Source organism: Amphiprion ocellaris, chromosome 8 (genome assembly GCF_022539595.1).
Source record: "Amphiprion ocellaris isolate individual 3 ecotype Okinawa chromosome 8, ASM2253959v1, whole genome shotgun sequence".
Classification (NCBI taxonomy): domain Eukaryota; kingdom Metazoa; phylum Chordata; class Actinopteri; family Pomacentridae; genus Amphiprion; species Amphiprion ocellaris.
Window position 1 is genome coordinate 2,846,889 of NC_072773.1, and position 20,123 is coordinate 2,867,011.

A 20,123-nucleotide genomic window follows, 5' to 3' on the forward strand; every position below is an offset into this window, starting at 1 on the left:
TCTTTGTGGTAATTTTTCTCTCTTATTAGTTGTTTTTGTGTCTTCTTGTGGTAGTTTTACATGTGTTTTTCATCTTTTTGCAGTTGATTTGTGTCTTTTTGTCATTGTTTTGTGTCTTTTTGTGGTTGTTTTGTGTCTCTCTGTGGTGAACCTTGCGTACATAGTGGTGGCTGACCTCAGCTTCTCAAATGTGAATATTTACTGGTTTCTTTCTCTATGACAGTAAACTGAACAAGAACCTTCGTTTAAATACACAAAAAATTAAAGTATATTCGCAGACAACATAAAACACAGATGAGACCTGTGTTCTCTGCTGTATCCGTCATTCATTCCTGTTTAATCTGTGACAAAGACACCATTATTTCACGTTCGGAGCTGGTTACAGTGGAAATCCAAAAGCACATGGTCACCCTGACACACTGACAGTGTAATGACAAACACATAGACACACATGCATGCAAATACTGCGCACACAACCACAACACATACATACACAAACCTTTATGCAAGAACACTACAGAACAGTAAACACAAAGAAGTTGCATTTACAGCATAAACCAACTGTCATCACACAGACTCTGTAAAATCACACACACACACATCGTTGACCGCAGCCACACACACACACACACACACAGTTTGTGAGTCAGTGTGTAGTTGTGGTGACTGATCTGACATCTTAACCACATGTGGCCAATAAAACACCAGAGAGACAGAAAGAGACGGGAAAATCCCTCAATCTCTCTCCGTCTGCAAAGTCTCTCTTAATCACTCTCTTTTTTAAGTACACACATGTTCAAATGCCATTTCTCTGCTTCTTTAAGGAGTTTTTTGGTTTCATTGTCTATCTCCATGTGCATCTTCAGTATCTGGCTCAGGATTTGTTCACGCTGTGCAAAGAATAAAGCAGAAATCACAAATCATGCCTTCATCCTCTGAGGACGTACCAACATGAACAGTCGGACTTTCCTGGAAAACCCAGAGGAAGAAGGTTAGATTCTGGGCCCCTATTAAAATAAACTGATATATGTCTCCCTGTCTAAGTCAGTTATGGCCTTAATAAAGAACCTGTTTCTTCTTCCCTTTTCTTTATTCATCTCCCACACATTGGATCCTTGTATCTTTGCTCCTTTCCCAGCTTCAAACTCTTTTTTCTCCACTTTTGCATCTCGTTTTAACTCTTTTTCTACTAGATTTATCTGTAAACTTGATTTTATATGATTGTTGTAAGGACATTAACCTCTAAAAAGATGGATGAGAAGACATCTCGTAGGAGCTCTGAAGTAGACCTGGGTGATTAAGAATATCTGTTTTTTTTTTTTTTTTTACTTGTATGTGTTTTTCATTTAAATTATTATGTACCTTTATAAATAGGCTCAAGTGACTAAATTCAAATTGAACTTGTTTTCCTGCTGTTTTTTTTACCAAAAATAAGTCATAATGATCAAGTTTTTCTTGGCCTATCCAATTGGAGTTATTTAATATTTAGTACCTGCCGATACCGAGGCCTAATTTGATACCATTTTCCAAGATAATAGAGATTTAAAGTGCATTAAAGCTAATAAAATTAATCTAACGTATACACTGCACAGCTGAATAGCTCTGCAATGCATTAGGAAACTGTAGTGCTAGAAGGTAAATGTAGTAGTAGAGAGTAAATGTAGTGTTAGAGGGTAAATGTAGTGTTAGAGGGTAAATGCAGAGTTATAGAAGGTAAATGTAGAGTTAGAGGGTAAATGTAGCGTTGGAGGGTAAATGTAGTGTTATAGAGGGTAAATGCAGAATTATAGAAGGTAAATGTAGTGTTAGAGGGTAAATGCAGAGTTAGAGGGTAGGATGTATTGAGGCTCCACAAGTTCCAGAAGACACAGAAAATTTGTTTTCTCTCCATGATGTCAGCAAATGTATATCAGCTGTAGTACCTCGTTGTACCACCAGGTGGATCCTTTTTCTGTTTAATACTGTAGAGACCAGAGGAGGCATCACTCAGACTGCAGTTCATGTTAAAGCTAAGAGAATTATGGGGGTTTAGCTAGCAACGGGCACCACAACAAAGATTTCTGTGGTGGTTAATGACTTCCGACTAGAGATAACGTGTTTCTGATGAACCCAAATCACACATCTCACTGCATACAGAGCTGCAGTTACATCCCAAATCATGTGTCTGTTGGCTTAAACAGTGATATCAGTGCAGGACAAAAGTCCACTGTGCTTAATCCATGTTATCAATTAATTGGTTGATTGATAACACTGTTGATTATTGATTTAGAAACTTATATAAAACATCTATAACATCCTGCAACAAATTGTACACTCTGTAAACGACACCTGTATGACAGCAGACATAAAGGATCGGCTCAGGTTTGAAAAAAAAAGCTTTGATTGGCCTGGATCTTTGACATCAGACCACGACACTTTTGACTATTACTGATATCTACTATAACTGAACACTTTTTCATTCATTTTCAGCTATATTTCCCAACCAAAGGGGTTTTTCTAGATCGTCACAGAGCATGAAACCAACACAGATTACACTGAGATGGTTCAGAAGCCACAGATCCATGTTCACTCCCTACAAGCTCACATGGTTCATTTCCAGCTGGGAAAAGGGGAATCCAGCCTCGTGTTATCTTTTCCAGTCAGGGTAACAAGCAGCCGGGTGAGGTGGTCTCACATAAATATACACCTCTTCCTCCCTCTCTGTGAGCACACACCCTTCCCGAACATCCCGAACTTCCACAGGGGTTTCCCTCTCGTTGCTAACATTCCTGACGGTTACCTCAGCAACAGGAACGCACTCTGAAAAACCTTCAAACTGACAAACAAGAGTACATGAGCCAGTGTAGGAAAGAACACACTCTGTACCGCAACTTTGGGTTTTTTACAACCCAGTAAGGATGCATTAAACGTCCTCCAGCCTAAAGATAACTGAATCTTATGGAAGTGTTAAAACAGTAGTAAAAAAAAGGGAGAATCAAGGTGAGATTTAGAGGTGTAGACTGAAGTAAAGAGAGCAAAAAGAAGGTAAAAATAAGAGGAAGATTGGGAGAGAGATGGAACAAAGACAAAAATGTTTTGGAAAGCAAGAGCAAAGTTTGGTAGAAAAAGAGACAAACAGCTGAGGAAAATTAAAAGGATGTGTGAAAAAGATATAATGGATGAAAAAGGGAAGTGGATTGTGGAATAGAAAAGAGAAAAATGTAAAGAAACGATCAGCAAAATCAGGAAAAATCATAGGAGTCATTTCAGATGGTGGTGTTACTCCACTTGTTAGTGTTTTGGGACCCAAAATTACATTTTGTAAACTATTTTTCGCTCAATTTTGAGAATTTCATATGCTTTCAGACATGGAAATTTTTGTATTTTCATCATTTTCTAGTTAATATATCTCTGCAAATTTAAATCCCACAGCCACGAAATTTGGTGAAAACACAGACAGAATAGTTTCCAGAAGATCCAAATGATTAAATGGCTTCACCAGAGGCAATATTTTGAATTACTTGCACTTAAAAATGAAAGAAAGCAATATATTTAAATTTTTATATATATTTTGATTTGAAACCTGTCTAAAATTAGTCAGAATTTGTCCAAGATGACGCTAAATCTGTGCAAAATGATTACGAATTGGTCAAACAATGGATAAAGACTGACCAGAATGACTGAAAACCAGCCAAAAGGATAAAAGTGGATAATTATCCCCCTTGAAAATGGAAAAAAGTGCAACATTTTCAAGAGTAGGTGGTATTGAGGCCCCAGAAAGTTTCTGTAAGTGTATATATATGGATGGATCCATATTTCTACTAAAATACAGTCTTTTGTCGACATTTCACCAACTTTTAAGGCTCTAACATCAGTAGAATCTGATGTGTGGAGTTACAAGCTGCTTCCATGTTGTCTTCATGTTATAATTTAGCAACATCCAAGTTTTATTTTGTCTTACTGTTTGATTCCATATCTAAGCTTGAAATGAACACGGAACAGAGAAACTGGTGATAATTCAACACACATCACAGTCATGTTTATTAGAACAAAACAAACAAAGCAACAGCTCAATGCTGTCCTAAAAGCAACAACAGAAAGCAATCAGAACTTAAACAGAAATAAGTAAACTGAACAAAGGGGACTCTCCTGTGACGTCTGTTAATCTAAGCAGAAATGGCTAATTATGCATAGCTTTAAGCCTTAATAAAATGTAAATGGGTGAGTTATATAAAAATACACTCCCTGTACAGTTGTCATGAATGGGAAATTAGCTCTGGAGACCAAAATTATTCTCATACCAAGTTGTAAACTTTTTTTATTTCTGCTGTAAAGTTGGACATTTTAACATGAAGGTCTATGGGGATGAACTCAGTTTTGAAACCAGCCTCAAGTGGACATTTGAGGAACTGCAGTTTTCAGCCTTGGCGGTTGTCGCTTGGAAAAAGTCAACAAAAAGTCTAAGTGAGTGATAAAATGATGGATAAATGGAGACAAAGAAGAAAGGGTGAGATGGTAAAGCATGATTGGAAGAGAATTTAATAAAAAGAAGGCCATGAAAATGAATCATAACAGATGGTAGACTGAAAAGAAGTCTGGATATGAAAGGAGATTTAGGGCAAACATTTAAAAAAACAAGCTTGGGGTTAAAAAAAGAATTCACGCTAAATGGACTAAAGGTTCGCTAAGGTGAAAGAGCAAAAATGGGGTAAAAACAGCAGATCAAGGTTGAAAGGTTGTTAAAAAGGGAAAACGGTGGAAAAAGATAAGAATGAAAGTGAAAAATCAGATGAAGTTTGGGAGAATTGGTCTAAAAGGTAAGAAATGGGTTGAAACAGGGAAATCATGTAGAAAGACAAAGAAAGAAAGAAAACAATGAAAGGAATGAGGTCAAAAACATGAAAAATGATTAGTCATTCAGATTCAGATGGGTTAAAAATGACCTAAATTTGAGGAAGAGATGATAAAAGACAGACAACATGGAGTGAAAGAATGATAATGGAAGGAAAAGTAAGATCCATTTGGAAAAACAAGAAAACATCTGGATGGAAATAGAGAGATAAAGGGGGAAAAAGTGACAGAGATAAGGAAAAGGAAAAAGAACACGGGAGCTGGAGGTGGAATAAAAAGACGTAGGAATGAAACTCGTGGGAAAGTGAAGAAAAGCAGTAGAAAAACAAAAGAAAATTACAGTGACAGAGAGTGAATAAGGCAACAAAAAAACAGAGAAGAAAACAGGCCATCAGAGGAGAGAGAACAGTTTTTCCTTGTTCCAAATGTTTTCTTTTCAGTCCGTTAGTGGTTTGATTCGGGAGGAAACCGAGCCAAAGTCTTCTAGAGTCTTTCGGATCTGGACCCGGAGAGGACAGAACAGATCACAGAGGATTACAGCACAAACACCGAGGCCGTTGTCTTTCTGTCTTCTCTCGTCTTTTCTTTCCCACCCCTCCTTTTTCCTTCTTTCCCTCATTTCAGTCCAAATTCCCGGAGATGTGAGGCCAGAAAACCACAGCTTTCATAGTGGATATTAGGAAACACAACTGCAAATGCTGGCTTTGTTCTGCTTTTTTAAAACTATTTTCTACAGCAACCAAAGTTAACGTGTCCATCTGTCTCCCCAACCCGGTTCCTGATCTCTGAATCCCAGCTCAGATTTGTGCAGCAGTTTCAATAAGTCTGATTGCTTTGGTTGTTTTAACTGTCAGACAAACAATCGGCTTTGTAAATGAAAGATGGGGATCTTACCACATACTTAGCTGCTTGGTTAAAATAGCATCCTTAGCATCTGTACACAATAATAAACAAGGTTAAACAGCAAGAAGATTCCTGGTTTCCACATCCGTACAGGTCGGTCTGCTACGTAGATACGTTGCGTTTTCTGTCCCTATTAAAAACAAGGCAAATGGTCAATAAAAGGGTGGCACTGGGGCCTTCAGAAAAGTCCTGTAAGTGTGTATACATATCTGGATTTATCCAAATTTCTTCCTAAAAATACTTCAGTTGTTTGTTGGTCAACCTTTCATCAACTTTTGAGACTCTGACTTTAGCAGAATTTGGCAAGTTTGGCAAAGCAAGGTTCCAGTTTTTGGATATTTTGATTTCAAACCTGATGAAAATGACTTCATATTTGTCCAAGATGACTTTAAACCTGTGCAAAATGACAATAGTGGATAATTATTCCCCCTTGAAAGTGGAAAAAAGTGCAACATTTTCAAACATGGGTGGTACTGAGGCCCCAGAAAGTTCTTGTAAGCATATATGTATGGATGGATCCATATTTCTACCAAAATACAGTCTTTGGTCAGCATTTCACCAACTTTAGAGGCTATAACTTCAGCAGAATTTGATGTGTGGCAAGCTGAGCAAAACAAGGTTCCAATTTTGGGATATTTTGATTTAAAACTGTCTAAAATTACTCCAAATTTGTCCACGATGACTTTGAACCTGTACAAAATCTGTAAGAATTTGTCCAACAATGGATAAAGACTGTCCAAGAGACCCGAGAACCACCGCGCAATAATAAACAAGGTAAAACAGTGAGAAGATTCCTGGTTTCCACATCCGTACAGGTCAGTCATTCCTGTCTCTTTAAACAGAGAAAAACCCATAAGACTCATGAAACTTCGCATTTTTCACTAGTTATTGCTGCAAAGTATAGCATCCAGCTACAAAGTTCACCATGTCAGTGATTATTCCTGAAGTGCACCAATGTCCTTCCAATTCTAAGCACTTTGAGCGGACGTAGCACAAGACATCTGGAGAATTTAGAACTATTGATGGACAGGAAGTACGAAACAAAGCACCTCCGAAGTCCAGTATCAACAACTTGGGTTAAAGATCTTTAAATGATAAATTATTAGGGTGTGGGTGTTAAATCTCTCCTCAAAACAAGCATTTGTGTTGGTTTCGTGGCACATTTACACTCCCTGCAAATAGAAATTTTGGGCCTGAACCTAAAATGTCTATATGTACCTTAGCAGATTCAGGAAGATGCCAAAATTTACCTCAACAAATTTTTGCAATATGCAAAACGATGGGCTTCACACAGTGTTTTAAAATGTGTATGAGAATATGAGCTCAGACAATATTCATTAAACTAACTTAACTGAACTAACCAAACCCAAATGCGCCATCATTTCATCATTTTTTTCTTGTCAGACAACTTTTTATTGTCCACACTGCAATAAATTTTGCACTGCATGTGGACATCCACAGGAAGACTTAGTAAGAAGACAAAATTTGCTTCATGTAAACCCTTGCGGATGTGAAAAGCAGGACTTTACCTTCATAGGGTCCTTTTTAACGTAGAATTTAGGCTGCATGAAAACTGCTGCTGTATTTTTAATGACATGGGTCCATTCTAAGCCAAATTATGTGTTGTACATACTGTATAAATATTCTGTAAAAGCACTAACTCTTATTATTCAAATGGTATAAACCCTTGTAAGATATCGTTTCCATGTGTGGTGGGACGACTAACTGTCCCAACATTGCCTGAAATATCAGAACTATTGGGTGAAATTTCATTAACTGTACAGTGAATGTCTGAGTTCAGGGAGGGATTTTCTTAAAGTTCCAAAGAAGTGCTTGTCAAACTGTTGAACTCAGGGTCAGGATGCAGTGTGTGGTAATCTAAATCAGCTGTGTTCTGGTACCAATATTAGTGCAGCATGGAGGCTGTATATACAGCAGCTTCTAGACTTGAAGGCTGGCTGCAGACTGGAGCCTGGTTGGACCAAATCAGACCAGCTTGGGGTTGGTTTTAGCAGATTAGAAAAGTTTAGATTGAGGTAGTGTACTGTACAAAGTTAAATATCAAGATTTGAAACCTTTAGCATCACATTGACCAGAAATATACAGTATATCTGGATACCTTCTGCACCAGTTTATGTCAAAAGCCCTTTAACCCTTTGATGCGCAGTGTGGGTCAGGAGATACCCATTTCCCATTGGATTTGGATCACTCTTGACCCATGTTGTGCATCAAAGGGTTACATTTTTAAAAACTTCAGGATCTTAAATGCTAAACATTGTTGTCTCACTTCAGCCATCAGTAAAAGGTTCCAAAGAAGAAGCAGCATGACCTTTAACTGATGCAGTGGAAAGTCAAGCGGTTACTGGGTGGAGACGTCTGATGACCTGATTCAAGATCTGACTCACTCCAACCCAATAACGTTCGGATTTTAAGCTCAGATTTCTCATATTCCATCAATGAAACCTCACGTCTTTTGTATCTGATGGGAATATTTCAAATGAAACCAAACCAGACTGACTCTGTTTGGACAGTATTCATGAAAAATCCACTTTTATGATGCACAAATCAACACAAAACTAAACCAAAAACGTGTTAATTTGATTATTTTTTTAGTTGGTATTATTAGTCACCTCTCAGATGAGAGTATGCATGACTGAATGTGGAAATATTTTTAAGAATTGGGTCATTTTTTAGTCAATTTACACAATAGTTTATTTAAAGCAGTGATGGCAGAAGGTGAGAAGACTGTGAGAAGAAATGTGTTTATTTTGTAAAATTATCATATAAAATTGAACAGATCCATTTACAGACACATTTTTTCCAAATATACAAGCATTTTCTACATTTAAAAAGTAAAAATAATCCCTGTCAGGCACATTTAAAAGCATCACAGCAACACTTCTGGGAAAATCCTGCTTTTAATTTATACGAGCGCCAAGAAACCATGCTTTGTTTTAATCCCAGAGTTTTGGGTGTTTCTTTTTTTCTTCTTCAGATAATTATTACCAAAAGCCCCAGAGTTATTGCACGACTCCAAAGAAAGAAAAAAACAACAACAAAAAAACTAAATGCCTGCTGTCTCTCTGATGTTTGAGTGCGTCACAGTAATTTAAAATGGAAACAAGAGTCTGGTGTCAACACAGAAGAATGTCAAATGCAGATGTAGGAGCATTTTTTAAATACTGCTCCGTCCTCCAGAGGAATTATTGGAAAAATCTACCGTTGTGTGGTAAATAGAAGCACTTCCACTGGACAAGATGCGCTATTTTGTTCTATTGTTTCATGTAGAGAGAAAAAGAAAACAGGGAGGAAAAGCTTTGTCTTTAGCGCTAATGAAGACCAGATGCAGAGTAAATCTTCGAAGGGACACTTCTGGGTTTTTGCCTTCACTGTAAACTAAACTATTACGGGATGGAAGCTACATAAACACACAAGGAGGTTCGACGGTGGCTGCAGCTTGTTGACTTCTCAGCACAAACAAAACCACAAATTTTTCATTTAAATTTCCAGCTTTGGCGTTGGAGGGGAAAGTTGTCCGTTTAGCTGTGAGTCTGACAGAAAACAGAGATTTTTACAATCATAGATTCATTTTTAAAGGCAAATTCATAAGACGTTTTGGATTAACTGCAAAAAAAAAACGCACTGCAGCAAAACGTTTATATTATCTAAAGGAATAGTTTAACTCTTTTAGACCTTTAATTTAAATATGATGATGGGTCAGGAGGTGAAAAACTCCAAATAGTTCAATCTAGAGAAGCAGAAAAGCAAAAACAGACAATTTGTGGTTTGTGGAGCAGTGATTGCACCACACACTCCATTTAAAATAACAATTTCTACATTTCTGTTTGCTGAAGCATGAAATTAAATGTCAATTATATGTACTAGAGGTGGGTTAACTGTCTAACATGATTCCTGTCCTTATGCTAAGCTAAGCTAATTGTCTCTTCCTAAATAATTTTCCTTTAAAAAAAAAAAAAAAGATTCTATAAAATAACATGTACACAATCAATTGTGTATAAAACATATTAAATTTGGCCATTTCTTTTTGAATAAGTAGTGTTCCTCCCCAGTGCAAAGAGAACATTTCATGTCTCACTTTCTCCTTCAGTAAATATCAAAACAACTTTTTCCAAAAACCACAACACCAAGCATGTAAACAGTTATTAATTAATAACTGCTAACCACTATCTGGTAGTTTGAGGCTGCTTTCCATGAATTTGACCATAAAAATGACGACCTTTTACATATAAATTAACATATTTTCACAATTGTACTTGCAAGAATTGTATCGAAAGCACTTAACCTTTAGAAATGTTGTTTGTAAAGCTATTTTGTTCCACTTTAAACAATTAAAGTGAGCAAAAAAAATAAGAAGTGATGCTGGTTTTAAAAGAATAATCTTTGAATTATCTGCATATTGGTGTTTAGGAGGAAGGAAAGCAGCTTAAAACCTGCAGACTGTGGTGTGGAGTTCAACACGAGGGTCCTGTCATGGCATCTATCACGGTCAGAATAAACTGGAGTCGGCTTGTAAACCATCCTGATAGTTTGTGGGAGATATCAGTGGTTTGTTCCGGGTTTGTGGTGAAGGCTGGAATATATGTGGAGACATTTAAACTTCATGAAGTTCACTAGATGATTATTTGTCTGGTTCTGAGATGAAACAAGATTAAATCTGTCACCAGAGTGCTGAAATACACAAGATGAACAGATAGGAGGTTAGCATCCTGCTAAAAAGTACTTTAATGCAGGCAAACACTTGCTGATGTCCTGCATCCTGAATCATGATGTTTCTGTGCCATTAATGCATCCAACTTTTGATAAATACTGCCGTTTTTTAGTGCTAGTCATGCTAACACCTCAGTCTAGTATCCTGCAGAATTAACTCCAACCTAATCAAAGGCCGAGAAAATATTTTTGTAGCAACATTCTCTAAAGTTTCCTTCCAGTTTCCATACATTACACCACTGTTCAAAAGTTTGGGGTCAACCAGACAATTCCATGTTTTCCATGAAAACTCCCACTTTTATCCATGTACTAACATAACTGCACAAGGGTTTTCTAATCATCAATGAGCCTTTCAACACCATTAGCTAACACAATGTAGCATTAGAACACAGGAGTGATGGTTGCTGGAAATGTTCCTCTGTACCCCTATGGAGATATTCCATTAAAAATCAGCTGTTTCCAGCTACAATAGTCATTTACCACATTAACTATGTCTACACTGGATTTATCATTCATTTCATGTTATCTTCATTGGAAAAAAAACAGCTTTCTTTCAAAAATAAGGACATTTCTAAGTGACCCCAAACTTTTGAACGGTCATGTTTGTTTGAGAATGAAAGAAAAAAAATCAAATATCATATTGGTTTTAGGATTGAATTGGATCAACAATGCTGCAGCTGAAATGAAGTTTTCTCTTCAGGGTGGGTAATTTTGCAGCAAAATGGAAACCCTGTTGTACACATTTCTGCCTAAAAAATAGTAATAATCTAACAGAGACAACCCATTAATCCTAAAAAATAACCATGTGAATGAGATGTTACCTATGGTTGTGGGTTAGTATAACTAAGTTCCCAAGTTTAAAGAAGCCACAACGGCCTGTAGCTGCAAAGGAAACCAGTTTGAGTCAACTCTGTGTTTGTTAATGGAAAAAAAACAAGAAATGACAATTTCTATTTATTAGACAAAAGTCTATTTTTTTCCAGTTTGCACATTTTTTCTCTCATGAGATTCCCCATCTGCATTTTCTTTCTCTTCAGCATTTAGAAAATCTTTTCAATTTGGGCTTGTAATCATAAAGACATAGGCAAGAAATGACCAAAAATATGAGCCAAAACCAACACAAACACCATAAATCACAGAGAGTTTATCCAGAGATACAGGCACTGTAATAAACGGCACTGCTGGCGTCTGAAAGCGCTGATATAAGAGGGCTGCTGCCATCATCACACCCACCCATAATATCAGCAACGTCCCTGCTAATGGCGCTGCTACTGAGGACTTTGGATCCTCTGTCCGGTCCGTAGACGTCCTCTCGATTCCTGCCGACGTTCACGTACTGGTCAAGTTCATGTCGGTCCACTTCAGACCAGAATTCAGCAGCAGAAGACCCCAAATGTCCAGAGGTTTGGGGAGTCGATTGGTCCAAGTGCCCAGAAGGAAGGAAGGTGGATGGAGGCGGAACAGAGGATGACGGAGAAGCTTCAGGAGGAGGCGAAAGCTGCCCCACATGAGACGGAGTGAAGTGGTTGGAGTTCGAGCAGCCGCCGGCGTACGTTTGGTTGAAGTAGGCGACGGGAGAAGAGTTCTGGTGGGGTTTTATTGGCTCAGGGTGGCTGAAGGGGGGCTGAGGGTACGAGTCATGGAAGGACTTTACAGGACTCCTTAAGGCGACGATTCGAGACTCAAGTCTGGAGCTCCTACCAGGACTTGGGCTGGAAGTCATATCTAAACTGGGACTGTGGTTGGCGTACTGGTGGCCGTGGTGCTGGTTGTGATGGTGGAGCTGCTGGTGGTGGTACCCACCGCTCCAACCTCCCATCCCAGCCTCCTCTGGCATATGTTGGGGGAAGAACACCGACTCCCCGGCTCCATCTTCCAGAACATCCAGAGGAGACATCTCCGGAGTAGGCAGGCCATATGTCTCCAAGTCTGGGGGTCCCGGGGCCTGGAGGTCCCTGAAGTGCCCCAGAGACGGCAGCAGGTGGTGGGGATGGTGGTGGTGGATGCCTGGATAAGGAGAACCTCCAGAGATGCTTTCTCCTCCCAGGGGGTTGATGGAAGGTCCTAACCCCAGGCACGGTGCACTGCCCTGGGACAAGCTGTGCAGCAGGAGCCCCGGTTCGACCCGCTTCAGTTTCTTGGTGGTCTTTTTGCGGCGAGGCCTGTATTTGTAGTTGGGATGGTCCTGGAGGTGTTGGACACGGAGGCGTTCAGCTTCTTCCACAAACGGACGCTTGTCGGTGGAGCTCAGGGCCTTCCAGGACTGACCTGGAGGAGAGGAATTTACAAATTAGATTTTAGTACATAAATGTTTGTAAATTTTACTATGAAAAACTATCAGACCATGACAGTAAAAATGTGTACACTCTAGAAAAGTTTGTATACACTGAATCAGGAAACAAAAATTCTCTTGAAAAAATACATTTCCTTACTTTGGCACAGTTTTTTAACATTCAATACTGTAATTTTTGTATTTATTTCTCAAAAAAAAAAATTTCACGGTTAAATATACGTACTGATAGCGGGAAATGCCGTAATATTTATAACAGATAACATGGCGATTTACTTCATATATAAAATGGAGTTTGCACTGGTCAAAATGGTGCCTGCTGACAATCACATGATTGTGATCCTACTACAAATCCACCACTGTGGACTTACCAGGACTTATCCATTGGAAATTATATCAAATTTAAATCAACATTAAATCAACAATTGATTAAATTGTGGGGGTGTTTCTGAGTCCCATCAATTCCCGGCGCCGACTACATATTTAGGTCACACGATTCAGTATCCGTACATAACGTACACATGCAGAACACACACCTGTGCTCAGTGCAAGGTCATCTTGTTTGTGGGTACATCTATATTAAATGGACACATTCTATGCTGCTGTGATTTCTGTTCATCAGTAACTAATAAACAAATGCTGCAATTATTTTAAAAAAATGCTGCATTTCTGACAATGCTATATGCGGGAATGAGCAGCCTTGGAGGAGTACTGCTCTCTCTGAGGCCTTTTCTTGTTGTCTCTGTGGTCATTTGTTTGTCTCTTTGTGGTTGTTTTATGTAGTTTTGGAGTCAGTTTGTGTCTCTTTGTGTTCAGTTTGTGTCTCTTTGTGGTCATTTTTGTCTCTTGGTAGTTTTGCATCTGTTACGGTAGTTTTTGTCTCTTTGTGGTCAATCTTGTGTTCATTGTGACGGCTTAACTGCAGCTTCTCAAATGTGAATATTTACTGGTTTCTTTCGCCTTCTATGGCAGTAAACTGAACAAGAACCTTCTTTGAAATACACAGAAAATGAAAGGATGTTCACAGACAACATGAAACACAGACGAGATTTCATCCGTCGGAAATGATACAAGACTGAGCAGCCTTGGCGGAGTACTGCGCTCTCTGGGTGCTTTTCTAGTTTTAATATCGGCGCCTCCAAAATTCTCCAGCTGCAGATGAGCTGAGTGTGAAACTCTGCAAGAATGTGATGCATGTAGAGTTTTTTTTTAAAAGCAACAGAAAAAAGATAAAGTGATTTTTTTTCATAGAACAATCCATTAAAGTGAGTCCTCCTCAAGTCCTCTGTGTCCAACCTTCACCTCGTCTGTAGCAAAGAGTTGGCCATAAAAGGTTTTTCTCCCTGGAGGAGGCTGAAGGAGGGCTTGTGGTCGACTTGGACTCCCGTCAGCTGCAGCGGGTTCCATATTTCTGACAAACTATGGAGCTTGGAGCGTCATGAGCACATGGATGGACGGAGGAGAGGTGACTTATGGGCGGTTTGAGAGGTTTCTGAGGACCGTTTGGGTTTTTTCTTCCCACTTATTCTGTCCATGCAAACACATTATGGGTTTTAAGTGACTGTCAGATACATTGAAGATCAATTTGGCTGCTTTAACATAGAGGTGTTGGTGTGAAATTTTACTTTTGACCAACTGAAAGTGATTTTAGCTGCGAATATTTAACACAAAACTGCATAGCTGTCATGTAGAGAATTATAATTTATTGCAGATATCTGTTTAAAGCTGCAGCATCGACATACGTGGTAAAAAAAAGATGCAAAAAATATACAAAATGCAAAAACATTATTTAAGAAAGGTGACACCAGAATGCATGTTATAACGCCTGTTAAAAAAGTACTCACCCCTTTTGTTGCTTTTACACATGAAGTCAATATAATTTGGATTTTTTTGACAAGAATTTGCAAAAAATAAACTCTTTAATATCAAAGTGAAAACAGATTTTTACCAAATCATGTCAATTAATTGAAAATATATAAAGCAAATTAAAAATCTGTTTTCACTTTGATATTAAAGAGAGTTTTTTGTAGAGTACAACAGTACAACAGAACAATCTGTGCAATAATAGTATTCTAATATTCTAATATACACCACTGATATGTGCAATAATGTCATTTTTTAGAACTAGTACTTGTTATTTTGGTTTATTTTTTATTTTTACGTTATATTCCTTAAATGTTTGCACTATCTTTGCCCCATTGTGGGAATAATAAAGATTTATCTTATCTTGGGCCTTTTTTTAAAGTCCTTTAATCACAGTTAAATGTAAGAAATTGAACAATTTATAGACAGAGAGGGCAACTGTGGCGATTATAAACAGGCAAAACAAAGCAAAGACTCAGTTACAACACATACACTGGACATGTGACGAACATTTTTGTCAAACAACTAAATGCAAACAGATTGTTGCATGTTCATATCTATAGATATATTTGAGTTTTTAAAGCACTGATTCTAATATCATGCTGTTGGTCTTATTCGTGTTACTGAGACAAGTGAGAGTGACAAAACTGGGGAAAAGCAAATGTTTTGAATATTTAGCTGCAGTTATAAACTAAACCAGGGGTGTCAAACCTGCGGCCCACGGGCCAAAAGAAGGTCCAATTTGGCCCGACTTTATAAAGAGTACAAATTCCAGAGAAGACATTAACTGCAGATTATAAATTTGTAAAACTACAAATTTAAAATAATTTCTAGACCATGACAAGTTGTTATGATCATAAATAAAATAACAGATTGCTTATTGTTCTTTTGTTGTTTTGTGGCTCATTTTCATAATCTTTTGTCTTGTTTTTGTTGTTTTTGTCTTTTGTTTTGGTCTGACTTTTGTCGTTTGTCTCATGTTTTTGTCGTTTTCTGTTTCCTTTTTGTCTTGCTTGTGTTTTTTGTCTATTTTTGTCATTTTGTTCCTTTCTTTGTCATTTTTTGTCTCATTTGTGTCTGATTTTTTGTCGCTTTGTAAATTTTTTGTCTAATTTTTTGCCTCTTTTGTCTTGTTTCATGTCGTTTGTCTCAGTTTTGTCATTTTGTGTTTTCCTTAACTGTTGTTTTGTGTTTCCTTTTTGTCTGACTTGTTTTTGTCTATTTTTTGTTGTTTTGTTCCTTTTTTGTAATTTTTGGTATCGTTTGTGTCCGTTTTTTGTCACTTTGTAACTTTTTGTCTAGTTTTTAGTCTCTTTTTTGTTTTGTTTTGTGTCTTTTGTCTCATTTTTGTCATTTTGTGTCTCATTTTTGTAATATTTTGTCTTCTTTTTGTTGTTTTTTGTCTGACTTTTGTCAATTTGATCATGAAGTAAAATACTATATTGTCCAGCTCCAGATGACTAAATGTTTTGCTCCTTTGTAGACACTCTGTGATCTGGAAGTTGTAATGTGTAAATGATAAATGGAGGTATAATGTTGTTAAAATTGAATTTATTTTTCTTCAGAAATTTCAGGTTGTTAATGATGTTTTGTAAAAAACAAAACAAAAAAAGAGAAATCCTTAAATGTGAATATTTTCAGAATGTACTTTTTTGCACTAAAACAAATGAAACATTAGGAGTTGTGGTGATTTATAGGTTATTATGCTCTGATTTTACTGGTCCAACTCACTTGAGATCAAACTGGACTGAATGTGGAACCTGAACTAAGATGAGTTTGACACTCCTGCACTAGAGTCACTTTATGAAACTTATACATGGCTGATGTTGTGGTTTAAACAATCTCATCTGTGCAGATGTTGTAGATTTTACACTAAATGCAAAAAAAAAAAAAAGATGAAGTCAAGCAGTTTTTTTCATTTCTGCAGTACTTCTGCTTTGTTTCTGCTGGTCTTACCGAGCATCTTGCTGAGCACGGCGTTGTGCAGGTCGGGGTTCTGCAGGGCCAGGCGCTTCCTCTCGTCTTTAGCCCAGACCATGAAGGCGTTCATGGGCCGGCGGATCCTCTGCTCAGCCCCCGAAGGTTTCCCATCTGAGCCCACCGACACGCCTCCTGCCTGGGTCGGATCCGGACTCTGTCTCCCTGAGCTGGGAGTCAGAGAAACCCTCACTTCTGATCTCCTCGTGTCGTCAGGAGAGCTGCAGTCTCCGGAGAGGTTCTGCTCAAAGCCCATCTCCGGATCAAAGTCAGGACTTGGCGTCCTGGACGTCCAGGCCAGGAGAGTCTCTCTGGACAGGCTGGCTTCTGCTAAATTCATTCCAGAGTCAACTTTTTGTCCGAGTGAAATTCTGGCGGAGCGGCAAAGTTCTGGACAGGAAGTCAGAGTGTTTCAGGTGGAGAGTTGAGTCGGATGGATTTGGAGCACAAATCCCAAAGCAAAGCATCGAGATGTGAGAGGAGGAGGAAGACGAGGAAGAAAATAAAACAGCTGTGTTTCAAAATATTCCCCCTGAAGGTGATCCACAATGACTCGGCCTCTTTCTGTCTGTTTTATTTCCCAGAACACAACAGTTCTGGTTGGAGTTTGGTTCAGCAGTTTGTCCAAAGCTCGACTTCTTCTCTTCGACTCTCAGACTCTCTGCTCTGTTTGAAAGTTTTGAAACTTGTGGCCAGATTTAACTGTGTACATAAACCCCTCCCTGACCAACCACATAAATATACAGCCGGTGGATTTAACCAATGAGACACCAGACGGCTGCAGGGAGAAGCGTGTCCACGAGGAAAAGCAAAGGAGGGAGGTTTAACTCTGCCTTCCCTTCTTTTCTCCTCCAGAAACCCTTTCCTCCCCACTGAAGCTTTACCCTGACTGACATGAGACGCAACAGAAGAAAGTAGAAGATATTGGTTTCAGTGTTGATTTGGATCAACAGTGATGCAGCTGAAATGCGGTTTTCTCTTTAAGGTGTTAATTTTGCAGCAAAACAGAAACCCTGTTGCTCAAATTTCTGCCTAAAAGGTGGCCAAAAACTGCTAATCTAAGAGGGCTAATAGAAGAAAGTACAAGATGTTATATTGGTTTTAATGTTGATTTGGATCAACAAACATATTTTAAAAAGAGCATTAAGCTTAAATGATGCAGCTGAAATGGTGTTTTTTCTTAAGGGTGGCTAATTTTGCAGCGAAATGCTTGAATTTCTGCCTAAAAAGTGGTTAAAACCTGGTAATTTAACAGATACATCCATTAAGTTCTAAAAAATAAACATTTGGATCAGAGGTTACCTATGTTTACAGGTTAATATACCAAACTTTCCAAGTTGAAGCTGAAGTTAGGGTCAAAGTTGCTCCAGTTTGTGACCAAGACTGTTTTTATTCATGTAAAAATAGGCATTGACTGTTTGGATTTATTTGTAGAAATGCCGTTTTGGTTCCAGATAGCACATTTTTCTTCTATCTGCAATTTTTTTCTCTTCAGCATTTAGAAAAAAATTTCAATTTGGTCTTGTAATTGTCAAAAAATGGGCAAGAAATGACCAAGAATATGAGCCAAAACCAACACAAACACCAGAGGTCATAGAGAGTTTATCTGGTGATACAGGCGCTGTAATAAATGGCATTGCAGGCGTCTGAAAGAGCTGATATAAGAGGGCTAACAGAGGGAGGTAGAAGATCCTGCACCTGACGACTTTACAGCAGCATTTGAGATTATTGATACATTACAGAGAAAACAGAACTTTATGGCTTTGATCCATCTGCTCTGTCATTGATTAATTGTAAACTTATAGGACGTAAAGCAGGAGCTGTCCAGATGTTTAAAGGATTGGAGACCCAGAGGAAGCTTTTACAACAGCAACAGTAATAACCCATCGTACCATAAAACCACGTCACTTCACCCCTGCAACTTTTACATCCACTGAGTAAACCTACAAATGTCCAACCTGCTTCCCCAAGAAGGTTACTGTGACCTTATCAAACTCATAAGTGTTAGCGATGCATTAGCAAAGACTGGAGACTCTCCCTATCACTCAAGTACAACACCATATCATCAGCATAGATGGAGAATAGCAGGTACTTTAACAGTATACTGCATGTAGTTTAAGGTTAAAGGAACCTACCAGGACCATTTCAGCAGATCCAGGACCAATCATATCAATGCAAACCTCCATGTGAGTGGCTAGGAATGAGTCAGACACAGTTACAGCATTACATTTAGAAAAGTCTAAACAGAAATGAGGAGCAGCGTCAGACTTGAAGGCCAACAAACATGAAGGCGAAAGGAGCTAAAGTTTACCTTGGCTAAACTATTTTCAACCAACCAGTTAGCTTCTTTTTTCATCTTTTCTTGCGTCTTTACAGGACATCTGGTTTAATGGGAGAAGCAGCACCAACATCAATATCATGTTCTATCAAATTAGGACAGGGCTATAGCCAAACAAAGTGGGAGGAAGTGAATCAAAATGGTATATCACCAAGTTTTCCTTCTAAAAAGGAGTCTATGGTGGGCATAATGTAAGAGCTGGACAAACTATCACACTGCTGACCACCAGAGGGTGCTACCACACCATCAGATATGGATTTCACATAGCAGAAACCATCATCTCTGGAGGCCGAACTGTTTTTCTTCTATACTCAGGTGTATGAATTAGAGAAATTCTGTCAGACACTTTGCTTTTTGCCACATTAAGATCTGAGAACCAGCAGTGAGAGCAGAGAACAGTTTCTTCCTGCTGTCTTAACATGAAGAGTGGGTGTTCTTTGCTTAATTTTACACCGGGAGACAAAATCCAGCACATTAGTTTTAGCAGAAGAACCAACAAACCAACCTGCTGTAGAAATTGTGTCCAAACACTAGTTTAGACAGACTGAACCTGACATAGATGGTCCCAGTCTTTCTTTACTGACAGTGTTACGTTGAGTTTGATTTCAGCATTCAAATGCTTCTTCTGAAACTGAATGTGAGACACGTAATGCCTCCAACATCTGTTGAAATATCTCGGAAAGACCATTAGTTCCTTGGTCAGTTCGTCCATCCAGTTTTTGACAGCCCAGAGCTGGTGGCAAACTTTGTGCCTTTGTGGCAGCAGGTGCAGTGATTTTTTGGGATGGATTCAGGAAAATAGGTGGAAGCGTATATCACAGTTAAGAAAACTGGCTTCTGGATTTTATTCTGGTCATCAAACCAACAATAGCCAACAACAACATGACCAAATGGATCACCAACAGCCATTTAGTTTACCGATAATCACTGCAAGTTCTACTAAACTGCACGACCCTCATGCCTGGCCAGGAAAACAAAACACTTTAGGATGCTGTCGTTGGTACGCACTCACCCACTACTTTATTGGGTACATCCATCAAATCTAGCATTTTTAAATACAACAAATTCTACTTTTATGCTTTTAATCTTTCTTGATGTTGAAAAAGGCAATTTACGTAACAGCATACTAGGTGGAGGTGGTGTGTTGGTCTGCATTGCATTTACAAATGTTCCTAATATTGTACTTCCATCATG

The 20,123-nt window shown here is 38.4% G+C and overlaps 1 protein-coding gene across 1 annotated transcript; it reads right to left on the reverse strand.

The window, feature by feature from the left end:
• Positions 1-8,476: 8,476 nt before the first annotated feature.
• sox18 (SRY-box transcription factor 18) lies at positions 8,477-17,266 on the reverse strand. Its single transcript, XM_023297422.3, has 2 exons — positions 16,571-17,266; positions 8,477-12,729 (listed from the first exon to the last, which is right to left on the reverse strand). Exons 1-2 carry the CDS (start codon positions 16,929-16,931, stop codon positions 11,606-11,608), a joined length of 1,485 nt encoding a protein of 494 aa, XP_023153190.1. The 5' UTR covers positions 16,932-17,266; the 3' UTR covers positions 8,477-11,605.
• Between the last annotated feature and the right edge of the window lie 2,857 nt (positions 17,267-20,123).